We start from the raw sequence: 17,170 nt of genomic DNA on the forward strand, positions 1-17,170 counted from the left end.
GCTATCGCGCCAACACACTAAGCTTCAGAGAGCGTGCTGAACTCATAGTTCACAGCAGACACAGTTGAGCAGACCGATACTTACACTCGGCTCAGAAGCGAAAAGCTGGTATGAATTGCACCTGCTGCCCTATTATACTCACGCTGTGATCAGCAGCAGCTGGATGCAGTAATTCCATGCCAAGGTGCATTGGCTCATTTAGTTTACACTCGAAGTAGATTGGTCTATTGAAGTGATATCCCCATTTCGTCGGTCACCGACGTGACATTGAGAGTGACCAACTGAAAGGGCCTGTAAAGCAACATCTTAAGCGTCTACAAATTCTACAATTGCTTTATGAATTCCCAATTGTATCAATCTCACATGTTTTAACTCCATCTCTCACCGACATTTATGATTCGTCCTTCTCTCCTCACACAGAGCCAAATGTGATCAAGAATCTCAGAGTGTCTGAAATCACAACATCATCTGTGTTTCTGACATGGGATGAGCCATTTGGAAATAGATCTTTCTTTAAAATCCAATGGACTGGTGATCAAATAAATGGATATTCAGCAACTATTAACACTTACTATAACATCACTAGACTGACTGCTGGAGTAAATTACACATTATGTATCACTGCTCTTACTGCACATAATGTAGACGAAAGTGAACCTTTCTGCATCTGCAAATATACTGGTATGTAAAATATTATATATTGCATTCAGGAGCATTCAGGATCTACATTTTATATATACAGTATATATATATATATATATATATATATACAGACCACAAAAGTTTGGACACACCTTCTCATTCAAAGAGTTTTCTTTATTTTCATGACTATGAAAATTGTAGATTCACACTGAAGGCATCAAAACTATGAATTAACACATGTGGAAATATATATGGAATTACATACATAACAAAAAAGTGTGAAACAACTGAAAATATGTCATATTCTTGGTTCTTCAAAGTAGCCACCTTTTGCTTTGATTACTGCTTTGCACACTCTTGGCATTCTCTTGATGAGCTTCAAGAGGTAGTCACCTGAAATGGTCTTCCAACAGTCTTGAAGGAGTTCCCCGAGAGATGCTTAGCACTTGTTGGCCCTTTTGCCTTCTGTCTGCGGTCCAGCTCACCCCTAAACCATCTCGACTGGGTTCAGGTCCGGTGACTGTGGAGGCCAGGTCATCTGGCGCAGCACCCCATCACTCTCCTTCTTGCTCAAATAGCCCTTGATGCCTTCAGTGTGACTCTACAATTTTCATAGTCATGAAAAAAAAGAAAACTCTTTGAATGAGAAGGTGTGTCCAAACTTTTGGTCTGTACTGTACTGTATATATATATATATATATATATATATATATATATATATATATATATATATATATATATATAATGTTGCTTTTCTTTTTGTACAAATCTCCATCAAAAACTCCTGTTACAGAGTAAATTTTAAGTAAGGGTGTGACTCAATGTGTACTTCATTAAAAAACTGTTCTGCATCTTAGTTTGTGTTAAAGGAATACTCCGCCCCAAATTGAAAATGTTGTCATTAATTGCTTACCCCCATGTCTTTCAAAACAAAAAGTTCCATTGCTTGTTACTGTCCATTTGACTGCCAAGTAACTTACACTGTCAAAGTAAAAAAAAAAGTATAAAATACATTATCAGAATAGTCTATCTGCCATCAGTGATTCAACTGTAACGTTATGAACGTAATGAATAATTTTTGTAAGCAAAGAATACAAAAATAACTTTATTCAACAATTTGTCTCCTCCGTGTCTCTCCGCATCACCGTAGCGCCATTTTGGAGATTTTGAACGCAGACAGATTACGCTCTTCTGTGTCAGAAATGCTGCACAGATGTGCTGTTTTTGTTCAAATCAAAGCATAAATACATGTAGAAAATGTATCTTTGAGTCGCGGCTGAAACAGAAGAGTTTAAGCTGCTTTGTGTTCAGAGGATTTTCTTCAAAATGGCACTACGGTGCTGCAGGAAAGCTTTTATGGGTTTGGAAAGACAAGGAGGGTAAGTGATTAATGACAACATTTTCATTTTGGGGTGGAGTAACCCTTTAAGTATTAAGATTATTATGTTTTTTGATGGAAATAATATAAATAATAAAAGCTTTAATTCAAATAAACCTGTGAACCCTTTACAAAGCACTCAACAAACTCCCTGAACCAGAACAAAAGGCTCAGTCTTAATATACTGTTAAGAAGAAAGAATAAAAAAATAAAATCAGCAACACATATTAGTTGCTCTTCTCTCCCCACACAGAGCCAGATGTGATCAAGTATCTGAGAGTGTCTGAAATCACAACATCATCTGTGTTTCTGACATGGGATGAACCAGCTGGAAATAGATCTTTCTTTAAACTTAACTGGACTGATGAGAAAACATCTAATCATGTAACAACCAATAACACATGGTATAACATCACTGATCTGACTGCTGGAGTCAATTACACATTTATCATCACAGCTGTTGCAGCAGATAAATCAACAGAAGGAGAATCAGTGGTTACCTCTAAATATACTAGTATGTTTTCAACTTAAATGTTTTCTGATCTCTCTAGCTGGATATTCATATTGACTTGTGCCATTCATATATTTAAATCTTCACTATGTTACATTTTCAATATTCACTTATTAATTCCTAAATGTCTGTCATTTTCACTCACAGAGCCTGACATCATTATGAACCTGACAGCTGATGATATTACAGCATCCTCTGTTTTACTAAACTGGATTAAACCATATGGCCAAAGCTCTTGTTACCGTGTAGAATATGAAAATAACAATGCGACTACTGAAAATACCTCCATCAAAATAGATCATCTGACTCCTGGAGCACAGTACAAATTCAGAGTTTTTGCAGTTGCAACTGATCATGTGACCGAAGGGAGAGCCAATCAGATTTCACTGTATACCAGTAAGACCTCTGATTGGATGTTTATCTGAATTAATCTTCTGGACCTTAAGTCATCTCACATTTATTTGCCTTTTTGCAGAAAATTTGGATATCACCTCAATAGACCAATCTACTTCGTGTGTAAACTAAACGAGCCAATGCACATTGGCATGCAATTATTGCATCCAGCTGCCGCTGATCACTGCATGAGTATAATAAGGCAGCAGGTGCAATTCATACCAGGTTTTCTCTGAGGAGCCAAGCTGATGACCCGGTGGCTCAGCGACGGTACAGCAACCATGGCGACAGGACAGCCAACAGTCTCTGTTCCCTCCTTCAGGGATCAAGGGTTACTATATGTAACCAAGACGTTCCCTTTCAATTGGTCACTCTCTTCACCACGTAGGTGACTGTCAAAATTGGGATCCCTACCAAACTGCCATGGGTGCTGCCCCTTCCATTGCCCTGTGCGAGCCGCCTGCGCCCCTATTAAGTGTAGGCCGGGGCTCGGAACAAGTAGTTCTACTCACCATTGTCAAAGCACTACCTCACTGGGTGAGATTGGATAACACTGGGAAAACGTACCCGTTCTGCTTGGAACAGGGACACTGTGGAAGTAATTTGAGTTGTTTAAAACCCTCTTGGGAACGCAGAAGTCTGCCGGGGAAACACAGGCTCTAAGGCTGTACCGTGGACTATACAGGTCCTTCTCAAAAAATTAGCATATTGTGATAAAAGTTCATTATTTTCCATAATGTAATGATAAAAATTAAACTTTCATATATTTTAGATTCATTGCACACCAACTGAAATATTTCAGGTCTTTTATTGTTTTAATACTGATGATTTTGGCATACAGCTCATGAAAACCCAAAATTCTCAAAACAATTGCATATTTCATCCGACCAATAAAAGAAAATTGTTTTTAATACAAAAAAGTGTTAACAAATAAATATGTTCAGTTATGCACTCAATACTTGGTACGGAATCCTCTTGCAGAAATGACTGCTTCAATGCACTGCATCCAGCTGCCTAGAGTGATGGAGGATCTCAACAGGGTCTACAGTACGGACACTCTGGAGTAGTTTTAGCAAGCCAACACTAACTGGGGCCTCTCAGTGCCACTACCCGTTTGAGGTGAGAACACAGGAGGATACCGGCTCTACACGCAGGCTACAAAACCTAGTGAACTTGTTAGGGGTAGCCCAGTCCTCAGCTCTACATATATCTAGGAGGATGCAACACTTCTAGTTGAGTGAGCACGCAACCTGAATGGGCAGGGCACACCCTGTGCCTGATAAGCCAGGGTTATGACATCCACAATCCAGTGGGCCATCCTCTGCTTAGAGATGGCATTCCTTATCCCTATCTCCGGATGAGACCGAGCAAAGCCAGGGCTAGGTCTGCCTTCTCCAGGGGAAATGCTTGCAGCTACACCACTAAGTCTAAAGGGTGTAGTGGGAACCTTGGGCATTCAATATTTCCTGGGTGTCTGCTGGCCCAAACTCTAGGCAGGAATCGTCTACTGAAAATGCATGCAGATCCCCTACCCTTTGGAGGCCAGTGCAAGCAGGAGCAGAGTTTTCAATGAAAGAAACTTTAGCTCAACTGACTGCAAAGGCTCAAATGGGCCTAGTTGTAGTGATTTTAGCACTAGTGTCAGGTCCCAAGAGGGTATAGAGAGGGGCTGGGAAGGATTTGAACTTATGACTACGTCATGCTTACCTAAAGACTTCCCATTCACGGGGTCATGGTATGCAGCAATAGCATCAACCTAGACTTTGAGGGTCTGCCCTTGCTGCAAAAAGGAAAGCACAACCGCAATCGGGCATCTTTGTGGGTTTTCTTGGTGAGAAGAACACCACTTGACAAAGAGGTTCCACTTCAAGGCGTGTGTCTCTTAGACGGTGCTCTTGCCGAAGTGATGGTGTTCACTACCTGCAGAGGTAGGTCACCTTGAGCCTCCGCGTCCTGACCAGGGACGAGACATGGAGTTTCCAAAGATCTGGACAAGGGTGCCATACAGTGCCCCGTCTCTAAGTCAGTAGATCCTTTCTAAGAAGAAATGACCATCGACCACCGATTAAGTGCTATCGCGCCAACACACTAAGCTTCAGAGAGCGTGCTGAACTCATAGTTCACAGCAGACACAGTTGAGCAGACCGATACTTACACTCGGCTCAGAAGCGAAAAGCTGGTATGAATTGCACCTGCTGCCCTATTATACTCACGCTGTGATCAGCAGCAGCTGGATGCAGTAATTCCATGCCAAGGTGCATTGGCTCATTTAGTTTACACTCGAAGTAGATTGGTCTATTGAAGTGATATCCCCATTTCGTCGGTCACCGACGTGACATTGAGAGTGACCAACTGAAAGGGCCTGTAAAGCAACATCTTAAGCGTCTACAAATTCTACAATTGCTTTATGAATTCCCAATTGTATCAATCTCACATGTTTTAACTCCATCTCTCACCGACATTTATGATTCGTCCTTCTCTCCTCACACAGAGCCAAATGTGATCAAGAATCTCAGAGTGTCTGAAATCACAACATCATCTGTGTTTCTGACATGGGATGAGCCATTTGGAAATAGATCTTTCTTTAAAATCCAATGGACTGGTGATCAAATAAATGGATATTCAGCAACTATTAACACTTACTATAACATCACTAGACTGACTGCTGGAGTAAATTACACATTATGTATCACTGCTCTTACTGCACATAATGTAGACGAAAGTGAACCTTTCTGCATCTGCAAATATACTGGTATGTAAAATATTATATATTGCATTCAGGAGCATTCAGGATCTACATTTTATATATACAGTATATATATATATATATATATATATATACAGACCACAAAAGTTTGGACACACCTTCTCATTCAAAGAGTTTTCTTTATTTTCATGACTATGAAAATTGTAGATTCACACTGAAGGCATCAAAACTATGAATTAACACATGTGGAAATATATATGGAATTACATACATAACAAAAAAGTGTGAAACAACTGAAAATATGTCATATTCTTGGTTCTTCAAAGTAGCCACCTTTTGCTTTGATTACTGCTTTGCACACTCTTGGCATTCTCTTGATGAGCTTCAAGAGGTAGTCACCTGAAATGGTCTTCCAACAGTCTTGAAGGAGTTCCCCGAGAGATGCTTAGCACTTGTTGGCCCTTTTGCCTTCTGTCTGCGGTCCAGCTCACCCCTAAACCATCTCGACTGGGTTCAGGTCCGGTGACTGTGGAGGCCAGGTCATCTGGCGCAGCACCCCATCACTCTCCTTCTTGATCAAATAGCCCTTGATGCCTTCAGTGTGACTCTACAATTTTCATAGTCATGAAAAAAAAGAAAACTCTTTGAATGAGAAGGTGTGTCCAAACTTTTGGTCTGTACTGTACTGTATATATATATATATATATATATATATATATATATATATATATATATATATATAATGTTGCTTTTCTTTTTGTACAAATCTCCATCAAAAACTCCTGTTACAGAGTAAATTTTAAGTAAGGGTGTGACTCAATGTGTACTTCATTAAAAAACTGTTCTGCATCTTAGTTTGTGTTAAAGGAATACTCCGCCCCAAATTGAAAATGTTGTCATTAATTGCTTACCCCCATGTCTTTCAAAACAAAAAGTTCCATTGCTTGTTACTGTCCATTTGACTGCCAAGTAACTTACACTGTCAAAGTAAAAAAAAAAGTATAAAATACATTATCAGAATAGTCTATCTGCCATCAGTGATTCAACTGTAACGTTATGAACGTAATGAATAATTTTTGTAAGCAAAGAATACAAAAATAACTTTATTCAACAATTTGTCTCCTCCGTGTCTCTCCGCATCACCGTAGCGCCATTTTGGAGATTTTGAACGCAGACAGATTACGCTCTTCTGTGTCAGAAATGCTGCACAGATGTGCTGTTTTTGTTCAAATCAAAGCATAAATACATGTAGAAAATGTATCTTTGAGTCGCGGCTGAAACAGAAGAGTTTAAGCTGCTTTGTGTTCAGAGGATTTTCTTCAAAATGGCACTACGGTGCTGCAGGAAAGCTTTTATGGGTTTGGAAAGACAAGGAGGGTAAGTGATTAATGACAACATTTTCATTTTGGGGTGGAGTAACCCTTTAAGTATTAAGATTATTATGTTTTTTGATGGAAATAATATAAATAATAAAAGCTTTAATTCAAATAAACCTGTGAACCCTTTACAAAGCACTCAACAAACTCCCTGAACCAGAACAAAAGGCTCAGTCTTAATATACTGTTAAGAAGAAAGAATAAAAAAATAAAATCAGCAACACATATTAGTTGCTCTTCTCTCCCCACACAGAGCCAGATGTGATCAAGTATCTGAGAGTGTCTGAAATCACAACATCATCTGTGTTTCTGACATGGGATGAACCAGCTGGAAATAGATCTTTCTTTAAACTTAACTGGACTGATGAGAAAACATCTAATCATGTAACAACCAATAACACATGGTATAACATCACTGATCTGACTGCTGGAGTCAATTACACATTTATCATCACAGCTGTTGCAGCAGATAAATCAACAGAAGGAGAAGCAGTGGTTACCTCAAAACATACGAGTATGTTTTATACTTTTTATGATGAGTCTTTATAAGTTTTAATATTCACATATTAATCCTTAAATGTCTGTCATTTTTACTCACAGAACCTGACATCATTATGAACCTCACAGCTGATGATATTACAGCATCCTCTGTTTTACTAAACTGGACTAAACCATATGGCCAAAGCTCTTGTTACCATGTAGAATATGAAAATAACAATGTGACTACTGAAAACACCTCCATCAAAATAGATCATCTGACTCCTGGAGCACAGTACACATTCAGAGTGTTTGCAGTTGCAGCTGATCATGTGACCGAAGGGAGAGCCAATCAGATTTCACTGTATACCAGTAAGACCTCTGATTGGAGGCTTAATCTGAATGAATCTTCTGAAATTTCAGCCTTGAAATAAATTCACATTTACTTGCTTTAACCCCTTAACTGTCACCCCCCTAACTCCCATTTTAAAAATAATTGGCATTAAAGTGCACTATTCACACTTAAATTGCTTTAATGTATGAACACTTTAGAATACAGACCTAAGGTTGGTCTCTTTTTTAAAGAAGCTGATTAGAAGATTGTAAAAAAAAAAAAAAAAAAAAAAAAAAAAAAAAAAATTAAAGTTTAAATTTATTGTAAAGAAAATACACTGTACTAATTTTATTTTACTTTAATAAATATTTTACACAACAGGTTTTACTCTAAAATTGCTATAAAATCCAAGCCTTCTCTCTAAATAAGTTATGTTCCAAAGTATAATTTCTATATCTTTATTAATTTCTCTTTCACCAGCATTTATACTTTTTTCTTCTTTCCCCACACAGAGCCAGATGTGATCAGGAATCTCAGAGTGTCTGAAATCACAACAACATCTGTGTTTTTGACATGGGATGAACCAGCTGGAAATATATATTTCTTTAAACTACAATGGACTGATGAGAAAACAAGTGCAACTACTAACACTTCCTCCTATCTCATCTCTGGTCTGACTGCTGGAGTCAGTTACACATTCTGCATCACTGCTGTGGCGGCAGATCGATCAACAGAAGGAGAAACATTCTGCATCTCACAATATACCAGTATGTAGAATTATAAAAAAAAATATCACTATTCTTTCTCTTTGTACAAATTTCATGCACAGTTCTTGCATATACAGTTTGACAATGTCACTTGGAGTTACAAGTGCATATAGGTTTGTATCTGTCTTTCCACATACACACACACACACACCTGGAAACAAACAAGAGGGAGCTGGAAACAGGAACAGAACAAACCTATACACTTCAAGTCCACAAAACATCAGTGTGAAACACAGAATTGATACACTAGCATGTCACTGAGTGATCTGATAGGGTTAATATAATTAATACAACAATATTAGAGGCTTCTGAACTATCTCTTTTGGGAACATTTAAATGATTTTACCATGTTCCCATGCAGAATTGGACATTTGGCTGATTGTTGGTGTAGCTTTGGCAGCGATCTGTTTTCTCTTCATCATCATTCTGATTCTCTTCTTCTATTCAAGAAGGTGAGTTGTCATTATATTCAAGAGTAGTGATGATTGGATAGAGTTCAATATACAGAAGTCCTCTAGATTTTAGTAACAAATCTCTATTACTTTCTGTTCTAGAAAAGCAAAGGAACAGTATCCTGACATCCCTTTACACATTTTTAGGTAATTTTGTGTGATATATTTATTTGGCAATTAATAGGTTTTTTTAACAGAGATAACAATGTTATCGATTATTATTTCAGCTTTTTTCTATTTAATTTTACACAACTGATTCTTTTTTTCTTGGTATGCAGTAATACTGCTATGAGAATAGTTGATTATGAAGAGCAGTTTAAACGGAAGCAAGCAGATGGTTTTGCTGAAGAGTTTGAGGTACATATGGGAGATATGTGTAAAGATTTATCATACTTACTGGGATAGTATGCTGTGCAGACTTAATAGTGTAACTAATGTCTAGGTCTGAGAAAGTGGTTTGTATTGTTGCAGAAGTTGAAAGCTATTGGAATGGCACAGTCAAAAAACGCAGCCCAGGCTATTGAAAACAAGGAGAAGAATCGTGACGGCAGTGTGTTACCTTGTAAGCAAACCAACTACTGCATATTGTACAGAAATGGCCAGCTCCAAATCCATTAGCTCTCTGCAATGCAAATGAAAGACTCTTTGAGCAGTGCAATGAAAATACCATCAGAAAATGTGCACCACTGTTTTTGTTGTGTCTGACCTCACTGGAATTAAAGAGGTGCTTTCAATACCTTTTAGCATAGTTGTTACTAATTTTTGAAACATCACACTAGGCTTCTAAAGACTGCATGTTCATATGCTGAATTATAGTGCAGAATTATAATGAATACAAAAAAAAAAAATGCATGAATATGAAATTACATACATTTTACCCAGATGATTCATACTGATACATTGTAAAGAAAAAACAAGTACATTTTTAGTTAGGTTACACGTATGAATGTGGTTCAGATTGAAATTGGAAATTGAACATTCATGAATTTTACTACTTAACATTCATTCATAAAAAGCTTTTTGGCACATGAGGCACCATTTGACACCTTTAGATATATATTTATCCATATATTACATTATTATATTATTAATTTAGCCTTATTGTAGTATTATGTTTTTCTTCAAGCCTCATAAAGATATGAAAAGTTTTGCTTGACAGAATAACTGATAAGTTATTGATAGTTTTCATGTGACGTCCAACCCATACAGGAACACCCACATGAACAGCAAAATAAATCTTTCCTGTACTGACTACCAGTTATTTTAGGATGATTGCATTTAGTAGTAATGTAGTAAGACAGTGATATTTAAAGGCCAAATTCAGCATTTGCTTTACTGAAGATGCATACTTTGTACAGGCAAGCAGTTGAACCCAGAACATAAATGCAATGTCCAAAGTTTAATATTAAATATTTTCTCATAGAACACCATTATAAAGAAGAAACTTAATCATTTAGCACATTGCCACCCATGTTTTGGGCTTTTAGTATCACTGTTTTAAAGCACTTTAAGTGTTTTCGCATTAATTGACATTAGGAATGTACCACTGTTAGTTGATTGAAATATGGCGACAGGCGCTTTATGGATTGCTAATGGCCAAAACTTGCATTTTGTTCACACAACATTGTTCTATTCAGAGGAGATCTAAAAACGTTTAAATTGTAACAGAAAGGAAACTGACAGTCTTGTGCTGCAGTTCTATGGATGTTTTGCCCGCCAAGTCTTTGAACCAGTCACGTGACTGAAAACTATCAATTGCCATTAATAAGCTTTGTACCAAATTAGAATAATTTTTAGCGTTTATTTTTTTTTTTTTTTTTACTGAATAACTGTCTGATACTAATTGCATTGTGTTTGCCTTCTTGAGATGATGCTTCAAGAGTGAAGTTATCAAAATGTGGCAGCCCCTTTGATGATTACATTAATGCCAGCTATGTCCCAGTGAGTACATAAACAGAAGAGAAATTGACGTTTGTTTCAACTATGCATGTTTTTCAATTTTCGATTGTATGTTTACATTTTGTGGTCAGGGCTACAAGTCAAGAGAAGAGTTTATAGCTGCTCAGTGTCCGTTGCCCACCACAGTGGATGAATTTTGGAGAATGATATGGGAGAAGAACGTCTACACTATAGTGATGCTGAACAAACGCAACGAGAAGGGATGAGTGATTTCAGAATTTAGTATTGAAATATTATTAGTCATGTTGAAACATAGTGAAATGTGAAAATGTAAATGTACAGTAAAGTCAACAAATACTCTGTCATTTTCTCCAGGTAATGAAATGTGAGAAGTACTGGCCATCTGGAACTTATAATTATCATAACATCTCTGTGACAACCACCTCAGAGACAGACCTGGAGAGTTGGATCATAAGAGACTTCAGAATAAAAAATGTGAAGCAACACTTCCTGCATCTAATATCACCATTTCTCTATTCAATAACATATAGAAATTGATGATTCATTTGTTGTTTTTCTTAAATCAGTAATAATATGATTAATTCATATATAATAATATGATTATGTAGGTGAAAACAGAAGAAACTCGTAACATATGCCAGTTCCACTTCACCGCGTGGCCAGATCATGAAATTCCAGCATCCACTGAAGTCCTCATTGATTTCAGATGCCTGGTTAGAAAACACATGGACCAGTACTCACGCCACTCTCCAGCTGTGGTGCATTGCAGGTAAACTTACTGAATATAAAAAGTTTTTTTATATATATAAACTAGCTTTCATGAATTTATATTACTTTTATGGTTGCAGGAGTATGAGGAGTGGTTATGATCTAAGTGCAGCTTTATAAGTAATATGAGTAGATAAGGAAATAACAACACAAAGATCTTTCAAGGCAAATGAGAGTTGCCTGTAGAGGGCAACTGTGTGTAGTAGTAGGTAGGGAGATATGGCCTTGTAAAGGAAACAGATCCGTAAAGTCTAAGTGGGAGCCAGACAAACTGGAGATTTTGGCAAAAGTCATTGGATCAAAGCAGAGCTGCAGGATCTGAGGAACAAATTGGAACTGGTTGGATGAAGGACCAAAGGGTTGAACGGAGGACAAAGACTGACCCTATGGGATGGAGAACCAAGGGGAAGCCAGTCGAACAGAAGACCAAGGTGGAGCTAGTAGGATGAAGGGCCAAGGTAGAGCCAGTAGGAAAGATGACCAAGGTAGACCTGGTAGGATAAAGGACCAATTGAAGCCAGTGGGAAAGAAGACCAAAGGGAGTCAGGGGGAAGGAGGACCTAGGCAGAGCTGCTGGGACAGATGATCAAGATGGAGTTGGTGGGACAGAGGACCAAGGGAAGCCAGTGGAAAAATGGAGACCCAAAGTGGATCCATGTAATTAAAGGGCCAAGGGGGAAAAGTGGGATGGAGGACCAAGAGTAGACAGTGGGACAGTGTACCATGGAGGATCTTATTGGATTGACGACCAAGGTGGAGCCAGTGGGATGGAAGACCAAGATGAGCTAATGGTATGGAAAACCAAGAAGGAGCAAGTGGGATGGTGGACCAAGACCAAGCCAGTGAGACAGAAGACCCAGGGAAGCCAGTTGGACATAGGACTAAGGGGAGCCATTGGGACTGAAGTTGGGGATAGGGAGATAGTGCCAAGGTGGAGTCATACATTCTGATGTCCTTTAATAAGGCAATGTATCAGAAGACCATGGTCAAATTGGCAGGACAGAATACCCTGAGTCGCTGGTTTAGGGCAAACTGGTGGAACTGGAGAATAAGGGAGACACGGGGAGTGAAAAAATTAGTTTTGTTTCAATAGCAAAGTCTCATTTGGTAAGTTGCTGGTTAGGTTGAAACCCATCACAGGGTGTCCGGTAAGAGACGTGGTCAAAGATGGATTATATGGGAGTAACCTGTTTATTTGTCACCACAACAACTCAATGAATAAAAAGGGTTTTTTACATTGACGCACAACACCCTTGAGTGGAGCTATATATGACACGCAATGTTAAAGTTTAGCGTCGACATCAGCGCTCCGATGGACTCACTCTCAACTTCACACTGAGCGCTGTGGGAGGTTATTTGCCTGCACGTGGATCAGTGAATGCTGATTGGCTGCCTGTGTGTCAGTCAGTCTCGGCAAAAGAGAGAGAGAGATTCGGATCAGATCAGATCAGGCAGGTGCAGCTCATCTCCAATCACTACACCTGGCCTCACTCCTCGTTCCCACGCCTCTCGGCCCCGCCCCACTCGCCACATACCCCCATCGTCCCTCGCAGGCCGGGGGGTACCCTCGAGACTGCGCTCTACTCCCCCCCCCCCCCTTCCCTCCGGGGGGGACCGCTCACGGGGACCTGCGGGAACCTGGGGGTAGGACAGACGAGGCGAGAGAAAAGGAGATGGAAGGAGGAGCGACAGGGATGAGAGAGGGGAGAAAAAAAAAATCCGGTTCCCAGACGCACTGCTGCTCGGCCCTCCACCGGCTGGGTGATCTCCTCCGCGGTGCCCGGCGGTGGCACTGGACGGCCCTCGGCGGACGGCACGACACTCCTCCGCCGCCCGGTGGACGGCGACGGCTCCTCCGATTTTGGGCAGCGGCAGGAGTCCCCCGTTCCCTGCCCCTCCGGATTCCGTCACGGAGGCGGCAGGCTCCGGCCCCCTGGCGAACGGCGCCGACTCCTCCGCTCCCTCACGGACGGCAGCCGCCCCTCCATATCGTGGGCGGTCGGCAGCGAGCTCGCCCGTCCCCGGCAACTCGCTCCAGCCCACCGCCTCGAGCGTCCATGGCGGCACATACCTCGCCTGCTCGAGGGCACCGCGGATTCACCACAGCGGCGAGGGATCTTCAGCAGCGCGTCCCTCCTTCTCCCGGGTTTCGGCACCACTGTAACGATATACAAATCTCCATATTCATCGGGAAGAAGGAGGCGGAACCGGCGCACAATCAAAACATAATTTTAATATTCAAAATAAACAAAACAGCGCGTCAGCCCCTCACGGCGACTGACGCGCACAAATAAAAAGCAAACACATAAAATAATGTCCCAGGCCTGGGGCCTCATGTACAAAGACTTGCGTTGAATTCATACTAAAACATTGCGTACGGACAAAGCTGTAAATGTGCGTACGCACAAAAAAAACAGATGTATGAATCTCTGCGTACGAAGGATTCCACGCATATTCTCTTTGTACATCCCAATTAACGTAAAATTGAGCGCACATGCACGAGCACAACGCCCCACCCAGTCTCCTCCCCTAATTAAATCAATTTAAATATGGTAATGAGTCCACTTTGGCAAAAGATAGCAGTAAGAAAATGGCTAAGGCAAGCGGCAAGAAACGAAACTTTACTGAAAGTGAATTGGAGGTGCTACTATCGGAGGTAGAGACTAGAAAACATATTTTATTTGGAACGTTGTCCTCTGGAATTAATAACAAAAGGAAAAAATATGAGTGGGAGAGTTTGGCTGAAGCCGTCAATGCAGTGGGATCTGAAATTCGCACTGTAAATGAGCTTAAAAAGAAATGGTCTGATATAAAGGTGGACGTTAAACGGAGAACTGCTGCGCACCGACAAAGTGTGGGCAGGACAGGCAGTGGTAAAGGGGTCGATGAACTTACACCCTTTGAGCAGAGAGTTGCCTCAATTATGGGTGACACTTTACTCTCTGGAGTAGTATCTTCTGCTGTGGGAGACTCCGATTTACAGGATTGCGACGAAGGTAACCAATTTCTCGTTTGTTTTTACTTTGGTACATATAGCGTACCTATATTTCATTGTCAAATGCATTCAGTGTAGCGAACCAAAAGTATACACCAGAGATTTTACGGATCCATTTCATTTATTGCAAATGTGTGTGCCCCTTAAAAATGGAACGTACTTAAATTACAATTAACATTTGCATTTTTATTTAGACCCATATGGCGCAACAGCCGAAACATCCACTTCCCAGGAGGGGCACTCGGAGTCCGCCCCTCCTGAGCAGCCAGCGCCCACTGTGCCCAGCGTTTCCAGTGCTCTCCCCAGTGCTGACGCCCGTCCGTCTGGTCGCGTCTTGACACATGCTGTTTTGGAGTCACAACAGCAAATCATTATGGCCATCGGGGAAATTAACAGTCACCTGAAAAATATCACTGACGCACTCACAGACATAAGCCACTCATTAAAGGAATTGGTCAAAAAGTGAACTTTTGTCTCTGATTACCATTTATATTGTCGCAATCACATGTTGGCGGGCATGAACGGCTTGTTGGTTGGGCTGCACATAAATTGGTCCTGGGTCGGGGTCATCTGGCGGTGCTGCCACCTCACCAAGTGGTATGCCATGCCTATGCGCGACATTGTGCAGCACACCACAGGCCAGCACAATGCGGCACACCTTGTCAGGGCGGTATAACAACATCCCCCCAGTCCTGTCAAGGCAGCGCCACCGACATTTCAGCTGCCCAATCGCCCGCTCTACAACTGAACGAGTGCGAGAATGGGCATTATTGTATCTGCGCTCTCGGTCAGTTTGTGGGTTGGTGAGGGGGGTTAAAAGCCACGTCTTTAGTGGATAACCGCGGTCTCCTGAAGGGTTAATTAATAATTATATGCAAAAAAAAAAAAAATTCCAATTAGATAGGATCATAACTTTAAAGGCACTTACCAAGAAGCCACCCATCACGCACCCTGCCAGCTTGGAGCCTCATCCCAACCATGCTGTTTGTAAGGATGTATGAATCATGGGTTGACCCAGGCCACCTTGCCACAATATTTGTTAGGCGCATTTGTGCATCACATATTATCTGCACATTTATTGAATGGAAATGTTTCCGATTCACATATGCAAATTCTTCTTCAGATGGCGCCTTTATAGCAATGTGTGTGCAGTCGATCGCTCCGATAACATTAGGAAAACCGGCTATCGCTGCAAATTGCATTTTAATGTTTGGCTGGTCAAATGCATCATATGGGAACCTGATATACCTGGCAGACATGCGGATGATCCCGTCCCATACCACTGGCATTGCCCGGCTCAAAGACGACTGGCTTATTCCTGAGCGGTCTGCCAGTTCCCTTTGGAAAGAACCAGTTGCCAGGAAACCAAGTGTTGTCAGCACCTGCAAGGGAACGGGTATTGCGTGGCTCCTCATTGTCTCTCTCTCTAGATTCGGACCCAACTCAGCACAGAGCTCCAAGAGGACAGCCCTTGGAAATCTGAAACGGCTGATAAGCCAGTCATCATCCTGGGCCAGAAAATCATTGTGGTCCCTAAAAACTCGTTCTCTTCTGATTCTGCCATTAGCAATGTCGTCTAATAAGGCCAACGCTGCCATTGCCATAGACTAAGGGTTGTTTCAACCGTTATGCTTTTATATGTTCTTATTTAATTGCATAATTTATATAATTATAAAAAGGCTCGTGTGACAATATATGTCAATTATTTTATAAATTGCAAATTAATTGCAATGCTTCCCACAGGTGGTGGTGCGAGACTTGTAGAACAATTTGTTGTGTAATGTTTGCAACTTCACTTTATTGCCTGTAAGAGTCGCCAACGGACAAAAACAATGAGAAATGAACGTACGCCAGACATGAAATTGGCTTGGAGGAACGCACATTCTTGCGTTAATTTCACTGTTAGTACATCCGACCGTGAGCGTGAAAGCTGGCGTACGCAAAGTTTTTGTGCGTACGCAAGGTTGATACATGAGACCCCTGGTCCTCTCTCGTCCTTCACGGTCGTCACTCCAGTTTTATATCCTTCCATCTCCTACGTGGGACTCGATACTGGCGGTGGGGCGCAGGTGCAGCTCATCTCCAATCACTACACCTGGCCTCACTCCTCGTTCCCACGCCTCTCGGCCCCGCCCCACTCGCCACACATAGTCTTGTTTCAGTTCCTTGTTTTCATAGTCTTGTCTCTTTTCCTAGTTTTCATAGTCTTGTCTTTGCTTCTAGTTTACATAGTTTAATCTTTTCCTTGCCTTGCCATGTTACTCGTGTTTTGACCCTTTTGCTCAGGATACTGGATTACCCCTCTTGCTTAGCCCTCTGAATATTGTTTGCTCATCAAAGATCCATGCTTGCCCCTAGGAATATTCTTTGTCTTGCCCTCTATATACCTGTTTGCCAGTGTTTGACTCATGCCCTTTACGACCACATCTCTGTCTAATAAAAGCTTGCAC

At 40.9% G+C, this 17,170-nt stretch overlaps 2 protein-coding genes across 6 annotated transcripts in view; one reads left to right on the forward strand and one right to left on the reverse strand.

The window, feature by feature from the left end:
• LOC113067096 (tenascin-X) overlaps window positions 1-17,170 on the forward strand; it is a 96,866-nt gene that overhangs the window by 78,262 nt on the left and 1,434 nt on the right. For all 4 annotated transcript variants that reach the window (XM_026239352.1, XM_026239353.1, XM_026239350.1 and 1 more), the window contains 15 exons: window positions 421-681; window positions 2,274-2,534; window positions 2,679-2,927; window positions 5,416-5,676; window positions 7,261-7,521; window positions 7,608-7,856; window positions 8,331-8,585; window positions 8,947-9,037; window positions 9,140-9,184; window positions 9,316-9,394; window positions 9,509-9,599; window positions 10,905-10,978; window positions 11,068-11,196; window positions 11,312-11,431; window positions 11,566-11,726. In XM_026239352.1, the coding sequence (XP_026095137.1) occupies window positions 421-681; window positions 2,274-2,534; window positions 2,679-2,927; window positions 5,416-5,676; window positions 7,261-7,521; window positions 7,608-7,856; window positions 8,331-8,585; window positions 8,947-9,037; window positions 9,140-9,184; window positions 9,316-9,394; window positions 9,509-9,599; window positions 10,905-10,978; window positions 11,068-11,196; window positions 11,312-11,431; window positions 11,566-11,726 (2,587 nt within the window). The remainder of the gene's footprint in view (window positions 1-420; window positions 682-2,273; window positions 2,535-2,678; window positions 2,928-5,415; window positions 5,677-7,260; window positions 7,522-7,607; window positions 7,857-8,330; window positions 8,586-8,946; window positions 9,038-9,139; window positions 9,185-9,315; window positions 9,395-9,508; window positions 9,600-10,904; window positions 10,979-11,067; window positions 11,197-11,311; window positions 11,432-11,565; window positions 11,727-17,170) is intronic.
• Window positions 14,010-16,754, reverse strand: LOC113067098 (putative nuclease HARBI1). Of its 2 annotated transcripts, XM_026239355.1 has the most exons (3): window positions 15,649-16,753; window positions 15,205-15,569; window positions 14,010-15,064 (listed from the first exon to the last, which is right to left on the reverse strand). In XM_026239355.1, the coding sequence occupies exons 1-2, from the start codon at window positions 16,322-16,324 to the stop codon at window positions 15,208-15,210; spliced, it is 1,038 nt and encodes a 345-aa protein (XP_026095140.1). In that variant the 5' UTR covers window positions 16,325-16,753; the 3' UTR covers window positions 14,010-15,064; window positions 15,205-15,207. The 2 variants fall into 2 exon arrangements, with proteins under 2 accessions (XP_026095140.1, XP_026095139.1); XM_026239354.1 differs by having other exon boundaries at window positions 14,013-15,569; window positions 15,649-16,754.

The sequence above is a fragment of the Carassius auratus genome, chromosome 50 (assembly GCF_003368295.1).
Source record: "Carassius auratus strain Wakin chromosome 50, ASM336829v1, whole genome shotgun sequence".
Taxonomy (NCBI): Eukaryota; Metazoa; Chordata; class Actinopteri; order Cypriniformes; family Cyprinidae; genus Carassius; species Carassius auratus.